The sequence below is a fragment of the Pleurodeles waltl genome, chromosome 8 (assembly GCF_031143425.1).
Source record: "Pleurodeles waltl isolate 20211129_DDA chromosome 8, aPleWal1.hap1.20221129, whole genome shotgun sequence".
NCBI lineage: Eukaryota > Metazoa > Chordata > Amphibia > Caudata > Salamandridae > Pleurodeles > Pleurodeles waltl.
Window position 1 is genome coordinate 990,296,459 of NC_090447.1, and position 14,709 is coordinate 990,311,167.

At 46.1% G+C, this 14,709-nt stretch overlaps 1 protein-coding gene across 1 annotated transcript in view; it reads left to right on the top strand.

Annotated features, from left to right (window-relative positions):
- The first annotated feature begins 213 nt into the window (after positions 1-213).
- ACOD1 (aconitate decarboxylase 1) overlaps positions 214-14,709 on the top strand; it is a 31,157-nt gene continuing 16,661 nt past the window's right edge. The window contains exon 1 of the mRNA XM_069205258.1: positions 214-319. Within this exon, the coding sequence (XP_069061359.1) occupies positions 308-319 (12 nt within the window). The 5' untranslated portion in view covers positions 214-307. The remainder of the gene's footprint in view (positions 320-14,709) is intronic.

A 14,709-nucleotide genomic window follows, 5' to 3' on the forward strand; every position in this document is an offset into this window, starting at 1 on the left:
ACGCCTCTTCTTCTGCTACTTCAATCAATAATCAATGAGGGGGGGATTTTCTTTCTTGAAGAAGTACAGGGCCCTGTAGCTCGTGCACAGACTCGCCGATGACGAGGTGGAAAGTTCGAAATGACACAATCTGCGGAATGCAATAATTAAAAAGAGGAAGCTTTTGTATAGGAAATGGTCCTGGCCACAGTATATATAAGCACAGCGAGTACACTCAAATATACACGCAGTGCCAACGAGTAACTTCACAACAGAAAGCAGCTGAGCTTCTGTTTGTAAGAATCACCAAACCGAGACACCCGAGAAGATGTTTGCTAAGGTAAGTGCATTTTCTTTCAGTTGTCTGTATAGCTAACCCCTTGCCTTACCATCACCCAAACTGTCTCTGTACCCACGAGCTCTCTCAAGAATCTATCATACCTGTTTCAGAAAGAAACAACAATATTTGGAGTATGCGTGTAGAAACTGTTATTTTGTTCACTATTGATTGCCATCCAATTAGAGAGCTACTTTTCCAACGTGGAGGTATTTTACATTCCTTGGGACAACAGAAGTTTCTTTTCAATATTTGTAATTGTTGCCTTTCTTGGCAATTTTAAACTCCCTAATAAGCAAACAACAGTGCTTGCTCTGTGCAGGGATTTGTAGAGTAGACAATGCAAAACGTGTAAAAAAAAATGTGAAACGGAAGTCAGAGGTGGTTGGAATAGTGTGATGTATTTGTCTCCCAGTCTTTTGCGCGCGGAAACAAATCCAAACACGGTTCTGCCCACAAGGAGTGTATCGTTTTGAAACTGAATGGGTTTTAGTTTCCCATTTCCTAGCTGCCTGCATAGTTATTTTAATTGTTATTTGCAGAGATTTACCTTTTGTGTGAAAAGACTCATCTCACTGCGCTATTTGTTACCTTGTCTAAAATTACAGGCTTTACATGCATGTGTGCTTTGCATGGTTTGCCGAGGTTGTGTTGGAAGGTTAGTCTAGACTGGTAGTGTTTGATGTTATGTATGAGTCTCCAAGAGTGCTGATAGACTTTTTTTGTGAATCAGACCTTTTGCAAATGCATCTTGTCTTTGTATATCTGGACCTATGTTCTCTAAGAGCTATTTTCCACAGGTAGATGAGTGAGACTGACCCATGCACAGTTGAGCAGTTCAGTTATGTCAGGACTACAAACGAGTAGATTTAAGGCTGTATTTATAATGTTTTCATGCAACGCAGCAAGAAGCCTTAGTGCACTGTGTGAAAGGGTGAGGGCAGGAATGCTCCATATCTGTTAACCCCTTTGCTGCCTGGTCTTTTCCCTCTCAGGTGCCAGGCCTTTTTTGGCTATTTGGGGCAGTTTGTGCTTAGGCACTCATAACTTTTTGTCCACATAAGCTACCCATGCAAAATTTGCGTCCTTTTTTTCCAAAATCCTAGGGATTCTAGAGGTACCCAGAGTTTGTGGATTCCCCTGGAGGAGACCAAGAAATTAGTCAAAATATAGCGAACATTTTGTTTCAAAAATAAAAATTGGGAAAAAAGGGCTGCAGAAGAAGGCTTGTTGTTTTTTTCAGAGAAAATGGCATCAACAAAGGGTTTGCAGGGAGAAAATCACAACTTCCCAGCTTTCAGGAACAGGCAGACTTGAGTCAGAAAACCACCTTGTTCTTCACTATTTTGGCATTTTATTGGGACAAACCCCATTTTTACTATTTTTGTGCTTTCAGCCTCCTTCCAGTTAGTGACAGAAATGGGTGTGAAACCAATGCTCGATCCCAGAAAGCTAAACATTTCTGAAAAGTAAGCACAATTCTGAATTCAGCAAGAGGTAATTTGTGTAGACCCTACAAGGTTTTTCTACAGAATATAACAGCTGAAACAAAAAAAAAACATTAAAAAATTGAGTTAAAAAAAAAGCAATTTTTCTCCATGTTTTACTCTGTAACTGTTTCCTGCGATGTCAGATTTTCAAAAGTAATATACCATTACATCTGCTGGACTCTTCTGCTTGCGGGGATATATAGGGCTTGAGGTTCATCAAGAACCGTAGGTAACCAGAGCCAATAAAGGAGCTGCACCTTGAAATGGGTTTTCATTGTATACTGGGTATATAGCAAATTATTTGGTGAAATATAAAGAGTGAAAAATAGGCATCAAGGAAATCTTTGTATTTCCAAAATGGGCACAATATAAGGTGTTGATAAGCAGTGATTATTGGCACACCTCTGAATTCCGGGGTGCCCATACTAGCATGTGAATTACAGGGCATTTCTCCAATAGATGCCACTTTTACACACGTCTTACATTTGGAAGGAAAAATTGTAGAGAAAGACAAGGGGCAATGTAGGATGCTGGCCTGGTTTGTAGTGGATACTTGGGTATTTACACCTTATAACAGGTCCAGTTATCCCTTATTAGTGGAATGTAGTAGTATTCTAGCAGCTTAGGCTGATAGAGGTAGCTGCAGCAGAACAGCTTAGGCTGAACTAGGAGACATGCAAAGCTCCTGCAATACCACTATAGTTACACAGTACTTATACACAAGTAAAGACAATACTCAGTGTTACCAAAAATAAAGGTAGTTTATTTTAGTGACACAAGGCCAAAAATATCTTACAGGCAATGTTAGCCTTTACATCCTTGGCGTGGTCTCCCTTAACTTTTTGCCTCTGTTCCCCAGGTTGTTGATGTGTGCTGGACCCTGATTTTACTGTTTTTGTTACTCTACACAGTTTACCACTGCTAACCAGTGCTAAAGTACAAGTGCTCCTTTACAAAATGTGTATGTAATTGGCTTATTATAAATCTAGAAGTACACTGTTCCTATTGAGAGTAATCATTTAGAGTGAACGAAATTTCTACAGGAGCAAGAACCCTCATGCATCACATTGGATGACTGGCTTCATCATTGGGAAAGCTCCTCGTTAGGCCGGTACTGCAATGCCTAACGGGCTCCCCCCGATGGGGTGCTCTTAACCGGGGTGCTCAGGTAGTAGCACATCCAAAGTAATTATTTAGAGCGGGTGCCCAATTAGAAGTACCCAAGTATAAGTGGAGTGAATAGAAAATTAAAATTGGTTCATCATCAACAAATATCACTCATAGTTTAATCAGTTTTATGTGATGAGGACCAAGATTAAAAACAAGGCAGAGAGTAACGGGTGATAAATGATGGTCACCTACTCTCAAAAAGGAGGATAACACACTATATGGTATCTCTCTATAGCAGGTCTACATGTTTCGCGTCCAAATGGTCCAGCCGGATCCTATGACGCTTCTTCAGGACCAAAGAGAAAATCTACTCCAAGATTTCAAGTCAAATACTCATCAATATCTAAAGATAAGCAGTCACTTACTTAGTTCTACTCGTACAATAAAGTCACCCTAAGTAGATAAAACATAAACCATGATCAATATGTATGATTAAAATTCCAAAATTAGTGCACATGTGAAGTTAATGTGATTACAGTGGCACACTCTAGTGAAAGATAAAATAAACAATGACAGCTTACCGTAATTGGCTTATTCATGATTGGTATATTTGGTTTACTAGTAAGTCCCTAGTAAAGTGCACTAGATGTGCCAGGGCCTGTAAATCAAATGCTACTAGTGGGCCTGCAGCACTGGTTGTGCCCCTACATAAGTAGCTCTGTAATCATGTCTCAGACCTGCCACTGCAGTGTTTGTGTGCAGTTTTAACTGTATATTCGACTTGGCAAGTGTACCCACTTGCCAGGCCTAAACCGTGCCTTTTATTACATGTCAGACACCCCTCTGGGTAGCCCCAAGGGCAGGGTGCAGTGTATGATTAAGGAAGGACATATAGTAATGTGTTTTATATGTCCTAACAGTGAAATATTGTTAAATTTGTTTTTCACTGTTGCAAGGCCTGTCCCACTCATAGGTTATTGTGGGGGCTACCTTTGAATAAGATTAAAGTATAGATTCCCTTTGGGAGCGGATGGACATGTGGAGTTTGGGGTCTCTGAGCTCACAATTTAAAAATACATATTTTAGTAAAGTTGATTTTAAGATTGTGTGTTTGAAAATGCCACTTTTAGAAAGTGAGCATTTTCTTGCTTATACCATTTCTGTGACTCTGCCTGTTTATGGATTCCCTGTCTGGGTCAGTTTGACAGTTGGGCTGGTTGCACCTCACACTAGACAGTGACACAAAGGGAGCTGGGGTGTAGTCTGCATTTCCTGATGAGCCAGCTATGCTAGGAGGGAGGGGAAGAGTCAGCACTTACACCTGAAAAAGCTGTGCCTGTCCTCACACAATGCAGTCTCCAACCCCTTGGTGAGTGTCTGGGGCCTGGCCTGGGCAAGGAATGATTTCACATTCAAAAGAGACTTTACTTTGAAGTAGGCCTACTTCAAAGGAGAAATTGGGTATAAGAATGGCACCCAAAACCACAGACTTTAGAAACCCTTCTGGAAACAAGAGGAACCTCTGCCTGGAGAAGAGCTGAAGAGCTGAGGAATAAGAGCTGCCCTGCCTGTGCTTTGTGGAGCTATCCTGCAGTTGCTGCTTCTGCCAGAGTGAGAGGGCAAAGACTGGACTTTGTGTGCCTTCCATCTTGAGAACAAATCTCCAAGGACTTGATTTAGAACTTGCCTCCTGTTGTTTGCAGTCTCAGGGACAGCAAACACTTCTCTCTGCCAGCACCTGGAGTCTCTGGAGAGACTCCTACTCTGCCCTATGGTGACCATCCAGTTCCTGGGACCCTGAAAGGAGAAGCTGGCAGCCTAAAGACTAGGAAATCCACGCACATTGCGCCGTGCGGGGAAAAGATGGACGTAACTCCGATTTGCGGCTGAGGAAACGACGCGCTGCCGGCTCCGCAGCTGAGAAACGATGCTCGCAAGAAACGCGACCGAAGAATCGACGCACGGAGCAGGAGAAACAACGCGCACCGTCTCCGACGGAGGATGGGAGATCACAAGCCGCGCTGCAAGGTTTTTGGATCATCGTGCAGCTGGATTCCCGACTCAAGTACCACTGTGCGTGGAAAAACAACGCAAGGCGTGCCCGGACCCGAGAGTGCTGACCGGATTGACGCATCGCTCTCCTGCGGAGAGAAGAAACAACACGCCCCAACCCGGTGAAAGGAGAAACGACGCACGGTCCTGCTCATGAGTGGAATCAACGCCTCGCAAGCCCTTTTTGATGCGCACTCGCCCGTGCGGGGTTATTTTTGATGTGCCCAAGGTACTTTTTCACGCTGACAGCGTTAGTGTGTGTTTAAAACTACTTAAAGACTCTTTTTGATTTTTAATTGATAACTTGACTTGTGTATTGTGGATTTTTGTCGTTTTGGTCTTGTTTTATTTAGATAAATATTTCCTATTTTTCTAAACTGGTGTGGTGTCATTTTGTAGTGTTTTCATTAAGTTACTGTGTGTGTTGGTACAAATAATTTACACCTAGCACTCTGAAGTTAAGTCTACTGCTCTGCCGAGCTACCAAGGGAGTAAGCAGGGGTTAGCTGAGGCTGATTCTCTTTTACCCTAACTAGAGCGAGGGTCCTTCCTTGAACAGGGGGTAACGTGACTGTCAACCAAAGACCCCATTTCGAACAGGCAATACTCTTTCTGGAGGTAAGTATTATACACAAAATGTACACTAAACACTAAAATAAGTTAAGTAATTAGACATGTGATAGTGCAAACAATAGGAAATGCTATAGAATGCAATAGGAGAAAATAGGTCTAGGGGCAACACAAACCATATACTAAGAAAGTGGAATGCGAATCACAAATTCCCCCCTAGACAAGTGTAGTGTGTAGAGAATAGCTGGGAGAGTAAGAATACCACAAAGGTGAGTAAAATACCCCCAGAGCCCAAGAAAGTAGGAGTAAAGTACTGCAAGTTTCCTTAGGACACACTACAAGTCGTGATTAGAGTTATTGCAAGAACCAAGGAAGACTGCAAACAACAAATGGAGGATTCCTGGATGTGAAGACCTGTAAAGAGAGGAGACCAAGTCCAGAAGTCATAGAAGATTCCAGGAAGGACAGGAGCCCCTGCCAACCTAGAAGAAGGTGCAAAGAGGAGTCTTCGGTTGGAAGAAGACCACTGAAATGCACCAAGGGAAGATGGCTGCGGGTTCCTGCATGATGCACTGGATGTACCACACGTCCTCAGGACTACAACCGGCGGTAGATCATTCTTGCATCTCGCCGACAAAACGTGGAACACTCTTCCCACCCACCTGCGCCAGACCAAAGACCTCCTTACCTTCAGAAAACTTCTCAAGATCTGGCTGTTCGAGCAGTAGCAGCACCTCCCAACCCCCTTTCCCCCACTCCTCAGCGCCTTGAGACCTTCACGGGTGAGTAGTGCACTTTCCAAATTCCTGATTGACTGATGTCCCATATGGAGATGTTGGATGCTGGCAAGTTTCAGTGCTGGGTTTGTCCAACAAGCCTTGATTCAAGCAAAGTCGTGGATTGCGTCAAAGTGGCACTGCCTAGACCCAGGAGGGACCTGGGGGCCTCAATTTGGACTGAGGAGGCAGGAGGGGCTTCCAACACTGGTTGGAACCCACAGATGACCAGGCAGCACCCACGGAGGTCCCAGGTCACGGGGACAAAGAAGGTGCAAATTGCGGTTGTTGCAGCACTACAAAAGAAGGTCCCACGCTGCCGGAGAACAACTCAGGGAGTTGAGCCTCGCAGGATAGAGTGCTGGGGACCTGGGCCAGGCTGTGCATGAAGGATTCTTGCAGATAGTGCCCAGAGGCCTCAGGAGGTGAAGATGACGTGGTGCACAGGAGTACTGTCGCAAACGGGGAAGGCAAGCTCTATACCTCCTCCAAATTTGGACAGCAGGACAGTCTGTGTCGAAGGGGTCCACCACCTGTGTTCCAAGGAGCATGCTCGTCGCCCGGAGAGGAGTCCCAAAGAACTGGTTGTCATCTTAGAAGGTGCCTGCTGGAGCAGGGAAGTGACTCCTTCACTCCACTGGAGATTTTTTTGGTCTTTCTGGTGCAAGGTGAAGACAGGGAGTCCCCAGAGTATGCACACCATGGTAACTGTTGCAGTTGCTGGCTGGAGCTGAAGTTGCAGAGGAAAAGTAGCCCTTCTGGATACTTTGTTGCTGTTACAGCAGTTCCTGGAGCAGTCTGCAGTCGATCCGAGGTCAGAGGATGAAGTAGTAGTTGCAGAGTATTCCTGCTGGAAACTTGCAAGTAGAATCTGAAGAGAAACCCACAGGAGAGACCCTAAATAGCCCTTAGAGGTGGATTGGCTACCTTGTTGCGTATGGACCTATCAGGAGGGGTCTCTGATGTCACCTGCTGGCACTGGCCACTCAGAGGCCTCCAGAGTGTCCCCACACCTTGGAAAACAAGATGGCTGAAGTCTGGGACACACTGGAGGAGCTCTGGACACCACCCCTGGGGTGGTGATAGACAGGGGGATGGTCACCCCCCTTTCCTTTGTCCAGGTTCATGCCAGAACAGGGAATGGGGGTTCCTGAACCGGTGTAGACTGGATTATGCAAGGAGAGCACCATCTGTGCCCTTCAAAACATTTCCAGAGGCTGAGGGAGGCTACCCCTCTCAAGCCTGTAACACTTATTTCCAAAGGGAGAGGGTATAACACCCTCCTCCCAAAGGAAATGCTTTGTTCTGCCTTCCTAGGACTGAGCTGCTCAGACCCCAGGAGGGCAGAATCCTGTCTGTGAGGTGGCAGCAGCTGTAGCTGCAGTGCAAGCCTCAGAGAGCTGGTTTGGCAGTACTGGGGTTCCATGGTGGAGCCCCCAGGATGCATGGAGTTGGCTCCCCAGTACCAAATTTGGAATGGGGGGGACAATTCCATGATCTTAGACACCTTACATGGCCATATTCGGGGATACCATTGTGAAGCTACATATAGGTATTGACCTATATGTAGTGCACGTGTGTAATGGTGTCCCCGCACTCACAAGTCCGGGAAATTGGCCCTGAGCTGCGTTGGGGCACCTTTGCTAGTGCAAGGGTGCCCTCACACTTAGTAACTTTCCACCTAGCCTTCAGTAAATGAAGGTTAGACATATAGGTGACTTATACGTTACTTAAATGCAGTGAAAATGGCTGTGAAAAAGTGTGTGCACTATTTCACACAGGCTGCAGTGGCAGTCCTGAGAAAGGGTTTGTCTGAGCTCCTTATGGGTGGCAAAAGAAATGCTGCAGCCCATAAGGATCTCCTGGAACCCCAATGCTCTGGGTACCTACGTACCATATACTAGGAACTTATAAGGGGGGGTCCAGTTTGCCAATTGGAATTGGTAAATGAAGTCACTAATCTATAGTGACTAATTTGGAAGCAGAGCTAAGATAAGCACTGAGGTTCTGGTTAGCAGAGCCTCAGTGACACAGTTAAGCACTACTGACAACACACACATTAGGCCACAAACTATGAGCACTGGGGTCCTGGCTAGCAAGATCCCAGTGGGACAAGCAAAACACACTTACATATAGTGTTTTCACTATAAGCACTGGGGTCCTGGCTAGCAGGATCCCAGTGACACAGTAAAAACACACTGACACACACTCACAAACAGGCCAAAAGTGAGGGTAACCATGCTAGAAAGAGGCTACTTTCTCACAGGCAATAACACTTGTTCTGCTATTCTGTGTACCCCTAAATCCCCAAATAAAAATGGTACTGCACTTGCATAGGTAGGCCTAATGCCCGCGACATGAAGCGCAACATGGACACATCACATTTTTACTTTGAAATCTGACGTGTTTTTGGAACTTGCTTAGGTGTGGATTTTGGCCTCTAGCTCAGCCAGCGCCTAATGAAACCTAGCAAACCTGTGCATTTTTGATAACTAGACACATAGGGGAATAGAGGATGGGGTGACTTGTGGGGCTCTCACCAGGTTATGTTACCCAGAATCCCTTGCAAACCTCAAAATTTGGCAAAAAACACTTTCCCCCTCAGATTTCAGTCACAGAAAGTTCTGGAATCTGAGAGGAGCCACAAATTTCCTTACACCCAGCGTTCCCCTAAGTCTCCCGATAAAAATGATACCTCACTTGTGTGGGTAGACCTAGTCCTCGTGACAGGAAATGTCCTAAAACACAACATGAACACATCACATTTTCCCTAAGAAAACAGACCTGTTTTTTGGAAAGTGCCTAGCTGTTTATTTTGACCTCTAGCTCAGCTGGCACTTAGGGAAACCTACAAAACCTGTGCATTTTATAAAACTAGACACCTAGGGGAATCCACGATGGGGTGACTTGTGGGGCTCTGACCAGGTTCTGTTACCCAAAACCCTTTGTAAACCTCAAAATCTGGCAAAAGAATACTCTTTCCTCACATATCAGTGACAGAAAGTTCTGAAATCTGAGAGGAGCCATAAATGTCCTTCCACCCTGCATTCTCCCAAGTCTCCCGATAAAAATGGTACTCACTTGTGTGGGTAGGCCTAGTGCCCGTGACAGGAAATGCCCCATGTTAGACCTGACAGCCTTAGGGTGGTCACCCCTAACTTTTTGCCTGCCTCCCTCCACTTTTTGGACACTTTTTTTGCTGGCTTTTAGACTCTGCACACTTTATCACTGCTAAACAGTGCTAAAGTGCATATGCTCTCTCCCTTTAAACATGGTAACCTTGGATCATACCTGATTGGACTATTTAATCTACTTATAAGTCCCTAGTAATGTGCACTATATGTGCCTAGGGCCTGTAGATTAAATGCTACTAGTGGGCCTGCAGCAGTGGTTGTGCCACCCACTTAAGTAGCCCCTTTACCTTGTCTCAGGCCTGCCATTGCAAGGCCTGTGTGTGCAGTTTCACTGTCACCTCGACTTGGCATTTAAAAGTACTTGCCAAGCCTAAACCTCCCCTTTCTCCACATATAAGTCACCTCTAATGTGTGCCCTAGGTAACCCCTAGAGCAGAGTGCTGTGTGGGTGAAAGGCAGGACATGTACTTGTGTAGTTTACATGACCTGGTAGTGTAAAACTCCTAAATTCGTTTTGCACTACTGTGAGGCCTGCTCCCTTCATAGGCTAACATTGGGGCTGCCCTCATACAGTATTGAAGTGGTAGCTGCTGATCTGTAAGGAAAAGGAAGGTCATATTTAGTATGGCCAGAATGGTAATACCAAATCCTGCTGACTGGTGAAGTTGGATTTAATATTACTATTCTAGAAATGACACTTTTAGAAAGTGAGCATTTCTTTGCACTTAAATCTTTCTGTGCCTTACAATCCACGTCTGGCTGGGCTTGGTTGACAGCTCATTGTGCATTCACTCAGACACTTGCTGGAGAAGAAACCTGAACCAGAACCTGCATCCTGCCAAGAAGAACTGCCTGGCTGCCTAAAGGACTCACCTGACTGCTTTCTACAAAGGACTGCTGCCTTGCTGTTGCCCTGCTGCCTTGCTGAACTCTTGTCTGGCTGTAAAAGTGCTCTCCAAGGGCTTGGATAGAGCTTGCCTCCTGTTCCCTGCAGTCTCAGGACCAAAAAGACTTCTCTTTTTCATTTGGACTCTACGTGCGCCGAAAATTTTGACGCACAGCTTGCTCCGCAGCGAGAAAAACGCTGCACACCGACGCTGATCGACGCGACGCCTTCGGGTCGACCGGAACTTCGACGCACGGCCTCACAAGGACAACGCCGCCTGACTTTCAGAGGGTAAATCTACACAACGCCTGCCGTGAGAGCGAAACTTAGACGCACAGCCCCGCGGAACGACGTGCAGCCGGAAAACAGGCAGTAGAATCCACACCCAGACCCCTGGACATCTGGTAATACCGTGACCCACAGAAAGAGACTGTCCGTGGGCCGGAAAACAACGCACGACTTCCCCGCGTGAAAAATAACGACGCAAGTCCGTGTGTGCAGGGGAGAAATCGACGCACCCACCCTTTTTCCACGTATCTCTTCTTTTGCGGCCCTTTGCGGAGATTTTCCACTTTAAACCAGGTACTTTGTGCTTGAAAGAGACTTTGCTTTTTAAAGACTTAAGACACTTTGGGGGTCATTCCAACTTCGGCGGGCGGCGGAGGCCGCCCGCCAAAGTTCCCCCGCCAGAAGACCGCACCGCGGTCAAATGACCGCCGCGGTCATTCTGACTTTCCCGCTGGGTGGGCGGGCGACTGCCAAAAGGCCGCCTGCCCGCCCGCCCAGAGGGAAAGACCCAGCAACGATGAAGCCGGCTCCGAATGGAGCCGGCGGAGTTGCTGGGGTGCGACGGGTGCAGTGGCACCCATCGTGATTTTCAGTGTCTGCTAAGCAGACACTGAAAATCATTATGGGGCCCTGTGAGGGGGCCCCACGACACCCGTTCCCGCCATCCTGTTCCTGGCGGTAAGAGCCGCCAGGAACAGGATGGCGGGAAGGGGGTCGGAATCCCCATGGCGGCGCTGCTTGCAGCGCCGCCATGGAGGATTCCTATGGCCAGGGGAAAAGACTGCGGCTTTACCGCCGCGGTCAGAATTGGCCAGGAAGCACCGCCAGCCTGTTGGCGGTGCTTCCGCGGTCGTTGGCCCTGGTGGTCCATGACCGCCAGGGTCAGAATGACCCCCTTTATATCACTTTTTCAGTGATATCTCTACAATTTCACATTGCATCTTTATTCGTTTTGACCTACAATTATCCTGATAAATATTATATATTTTTCTAAACATTGTGTGGTGTATTTTTGTGGTGTAATTTTGTTATTGTATGATTTATTGCACAAATACTTTACACTTTGCCTTCTAAATTAAGCCTGACTGCTCGTGCCAAGCTACCAGAGGGTGGGCCCAGGATAATTTTGGATTGTGTGTGACTTACTCTGACTAGAGTGAGGGTTCTTGCTTGCACAGAGGGTAACCTGACTGCCAACCAAAAACCCAATTTCTAACACCCCAAAACACAACAGGGACACATCACATTTTCCCAAAGAAAAGTGACCTGTTTTTTGCAAAGTGCCTAGCTATGGATTTTAGCCTCTAGCTCAGCCAGCACCTAGGGAAACTTAGAAAACCTGGACATTTCTGAAAACTAGACACCTAGGGAACCCAGAAAGGGATAATTTGTGGTGCTCTTACCAGGTTCTGTTACCCAGAATCCTTATCAAACCTCAAAATCTGGCAAAAAAAAAAAAAGTCCTCACATTTCGGTGACAGAAAGTTCTGAAATCTGAGGTGACCCACAAACTTCCATCTACCCAGCGTTCCCCCAGGTCTCCCAATAAAAATGGTATCTCACTTGTGTGGGTAGGCCTAGTGCCTGTGACTGGAAATGCCCTAAAACACTATGTGGACACATCAAAATTATAAAATACAAAACTACCTATTTTTGCGGAGGCACCTGCATTTTTGGTCCTCAGTTCAGCAGCCATCTAGGGAAACCTACCAAACCTGAACATTTCTGAAAATTAGACACCTGAGGGAGTCCCGGGAGGTGGGACTTGCTTGGATCCCCCAGTGTTTTCTTACCCAGAATCCTCAGCAAACCTCAAATCTAGCTAGAAAATAAACTTTTCCCACATTTCTGTGTGGGATCACTGCACTGGCACAAATTTCCTACCACCCAACGTTCCCTTCAGTCACCCGGTACAAATTATACTTCACTTGTGTACGCGGGCCAAGTGCCTGTGACAGGGAAGAGCCAAAAACATGTTGAAAATGAGGGGGAACCAAATAGGATCCAAAAGGCAGTTTGAAAAAAAACATTTTTATGCTGACAAGTGGGGCAACATTTTTATCAGTATATATGCAACAATGCTGGTTGGTAGGAATTTTTTGGATTCCTTCTGATTCCGGAAGGTTCCATGTATGTATGTATGTATGGAGTTTTTATAAAGCGCATTCCGGCCCGGGGGCATCGAAGCGCTAACTAAGGTAAGGCAGTGCACTGTCTAAAGAGAGAAAGGTGCCGGCTATCGAGGAAACAGCCAGGTCTTGACCCATTTCCTGAAGGTAAGATAATTGCGCTCTTTCCTGAGATTCAGCGGAAGAGAATTCCAGATCGTGGCCGCGGCGATATTAAAAGCTTTTTCCCCCCACTTCACTTTCTTGGTACGGGGGACTCGAATTTGAAAGGTGCTGACAGAGCGCAGCAGGCGTGTAGGACGGTGCCACTGTAAATTAGTAGTCAAGTACTTGGAACCGATCCCGTGAGTGTCTTTATGTACAATGCAGAGTGCCTTATAAGAGATCCGTTGGGCTATAGGGAGCCCATGTAAGTTTCTAAGGCTCTCCGTTGCAGAGGCTGATTGTGGCAGATTCAATATGAGTCTGGCTGCTGTGTTCTGCATCAGCTGCAGTTTTTTTAGTGATCCTTTATCCAAATTGAGCAAGAGAGAATTGCCGTAATCCAATCTGGACAGGACCAGGGCCAGGGTGGCAGTAATTCTCCATTCTTTTAAAAGGTAGGGGAACATTTTCTTCAATTTCCTCAAAATCCACATGCAAGATTTTATGGTCTGGTTAACCTGAGCTTGAAAAGACAGATGATCATCAGAAAGAAATCCTAGATCCCTTGACATGGAACCAGGTAGAGGCAGGGTGCCACATTCTTTAGGCCACCAGTTAGGGGACCACTGTGCCCTACTTATCACAAAGCAAAGAACCTCGGTTTTATCGCAGTTCAGTTTTAGCCAGTTAGCCTTCATCCAGCTGCTTACCGCCAACAATCAAGCATTAAAACGGGCTGCAACTACCTCCGCGTCTTTGTTAATTGAGATGATGAGTTGCGTATCATCCGCGTATTAGGTAGGGATGAAGCCAAAAGAGCGTATTAGTTCTGCCAGAGGAGCCACATAGATGTTAAATAAAGTGGGGCTGAGCGACGAGCCCTGAGGAACCCCACAGGGCAAAAGGTAAGCCGGGGATCTAAAATCTCCACAGCTTACTGTGGACCACCTGTTAGAGAGAAAGGATTCAATAAGCTTCAGGGCTAGATCCCTAATGCCTGCCTGATGTAGGCGTTCGAGCATAATGTGGTGAGCAATGGTGTCAAATGCTGCTGATAGGTCCAAGAGGACCAAGAAAACACCTTGACCCTCATCAACCAACCTACGGATGGGGTCTGAGGAGGAGATGAGGGCAGATTCCCTACTATGAGATTTCCGGAATCCATGTTGAGAAAGATCAAACCCCTCTGAGTCTGACAAAAAGCTGACCAATTCTCTGTTGATGTGTTTTTCAAACATTTTGGCCAAAAAAAGGAGCAAGGCTATGGGGCGAAGCTTGGTCAAATCGTCTTGTTTCCCCGTTTCCTTCTTCTTTAGGGGAATAATGATAGTTTCTTTCCAGGCAGAAGGGTAAATACTGGAGGTGAGGACCTCCTGAAATATGGGGACCAGCGCAGTTGCCACCAACTCCGGAACCAGTTGCAAAATAGCCGGAGGGCAGGGATCTAGCAGAGAACAAGATTTACCTTCCTGAAGCAGCTTCCAGATTGTGTTTTGGGATGGCATGTTAAATTTAGAGAGTAAACTACCATTGTCCAACATAGCGCTAGGTGAGGTGGAGGAGAGCAGTACCGATGTGTCAGTGAGAAGAGGGTGCCCCTGAGTCTTATCTGAAATAAAGCTAGAGTGAATGTTTAATATTTTACTTTGAAAGAACTTTGCTATTTTGTTGCAAAGATCTGAGAGTTCTCCAGCTTAGTCGTACAGAGGGGGGTAGTAAGGGCATTAATAACTCTGAATAACTCTTTAGGAGAATTGGTAGCTTTCTTAATTTTTAGCGTGAAGTAGTCTGCTTTAGCTCTGAAGCAAGTCTCC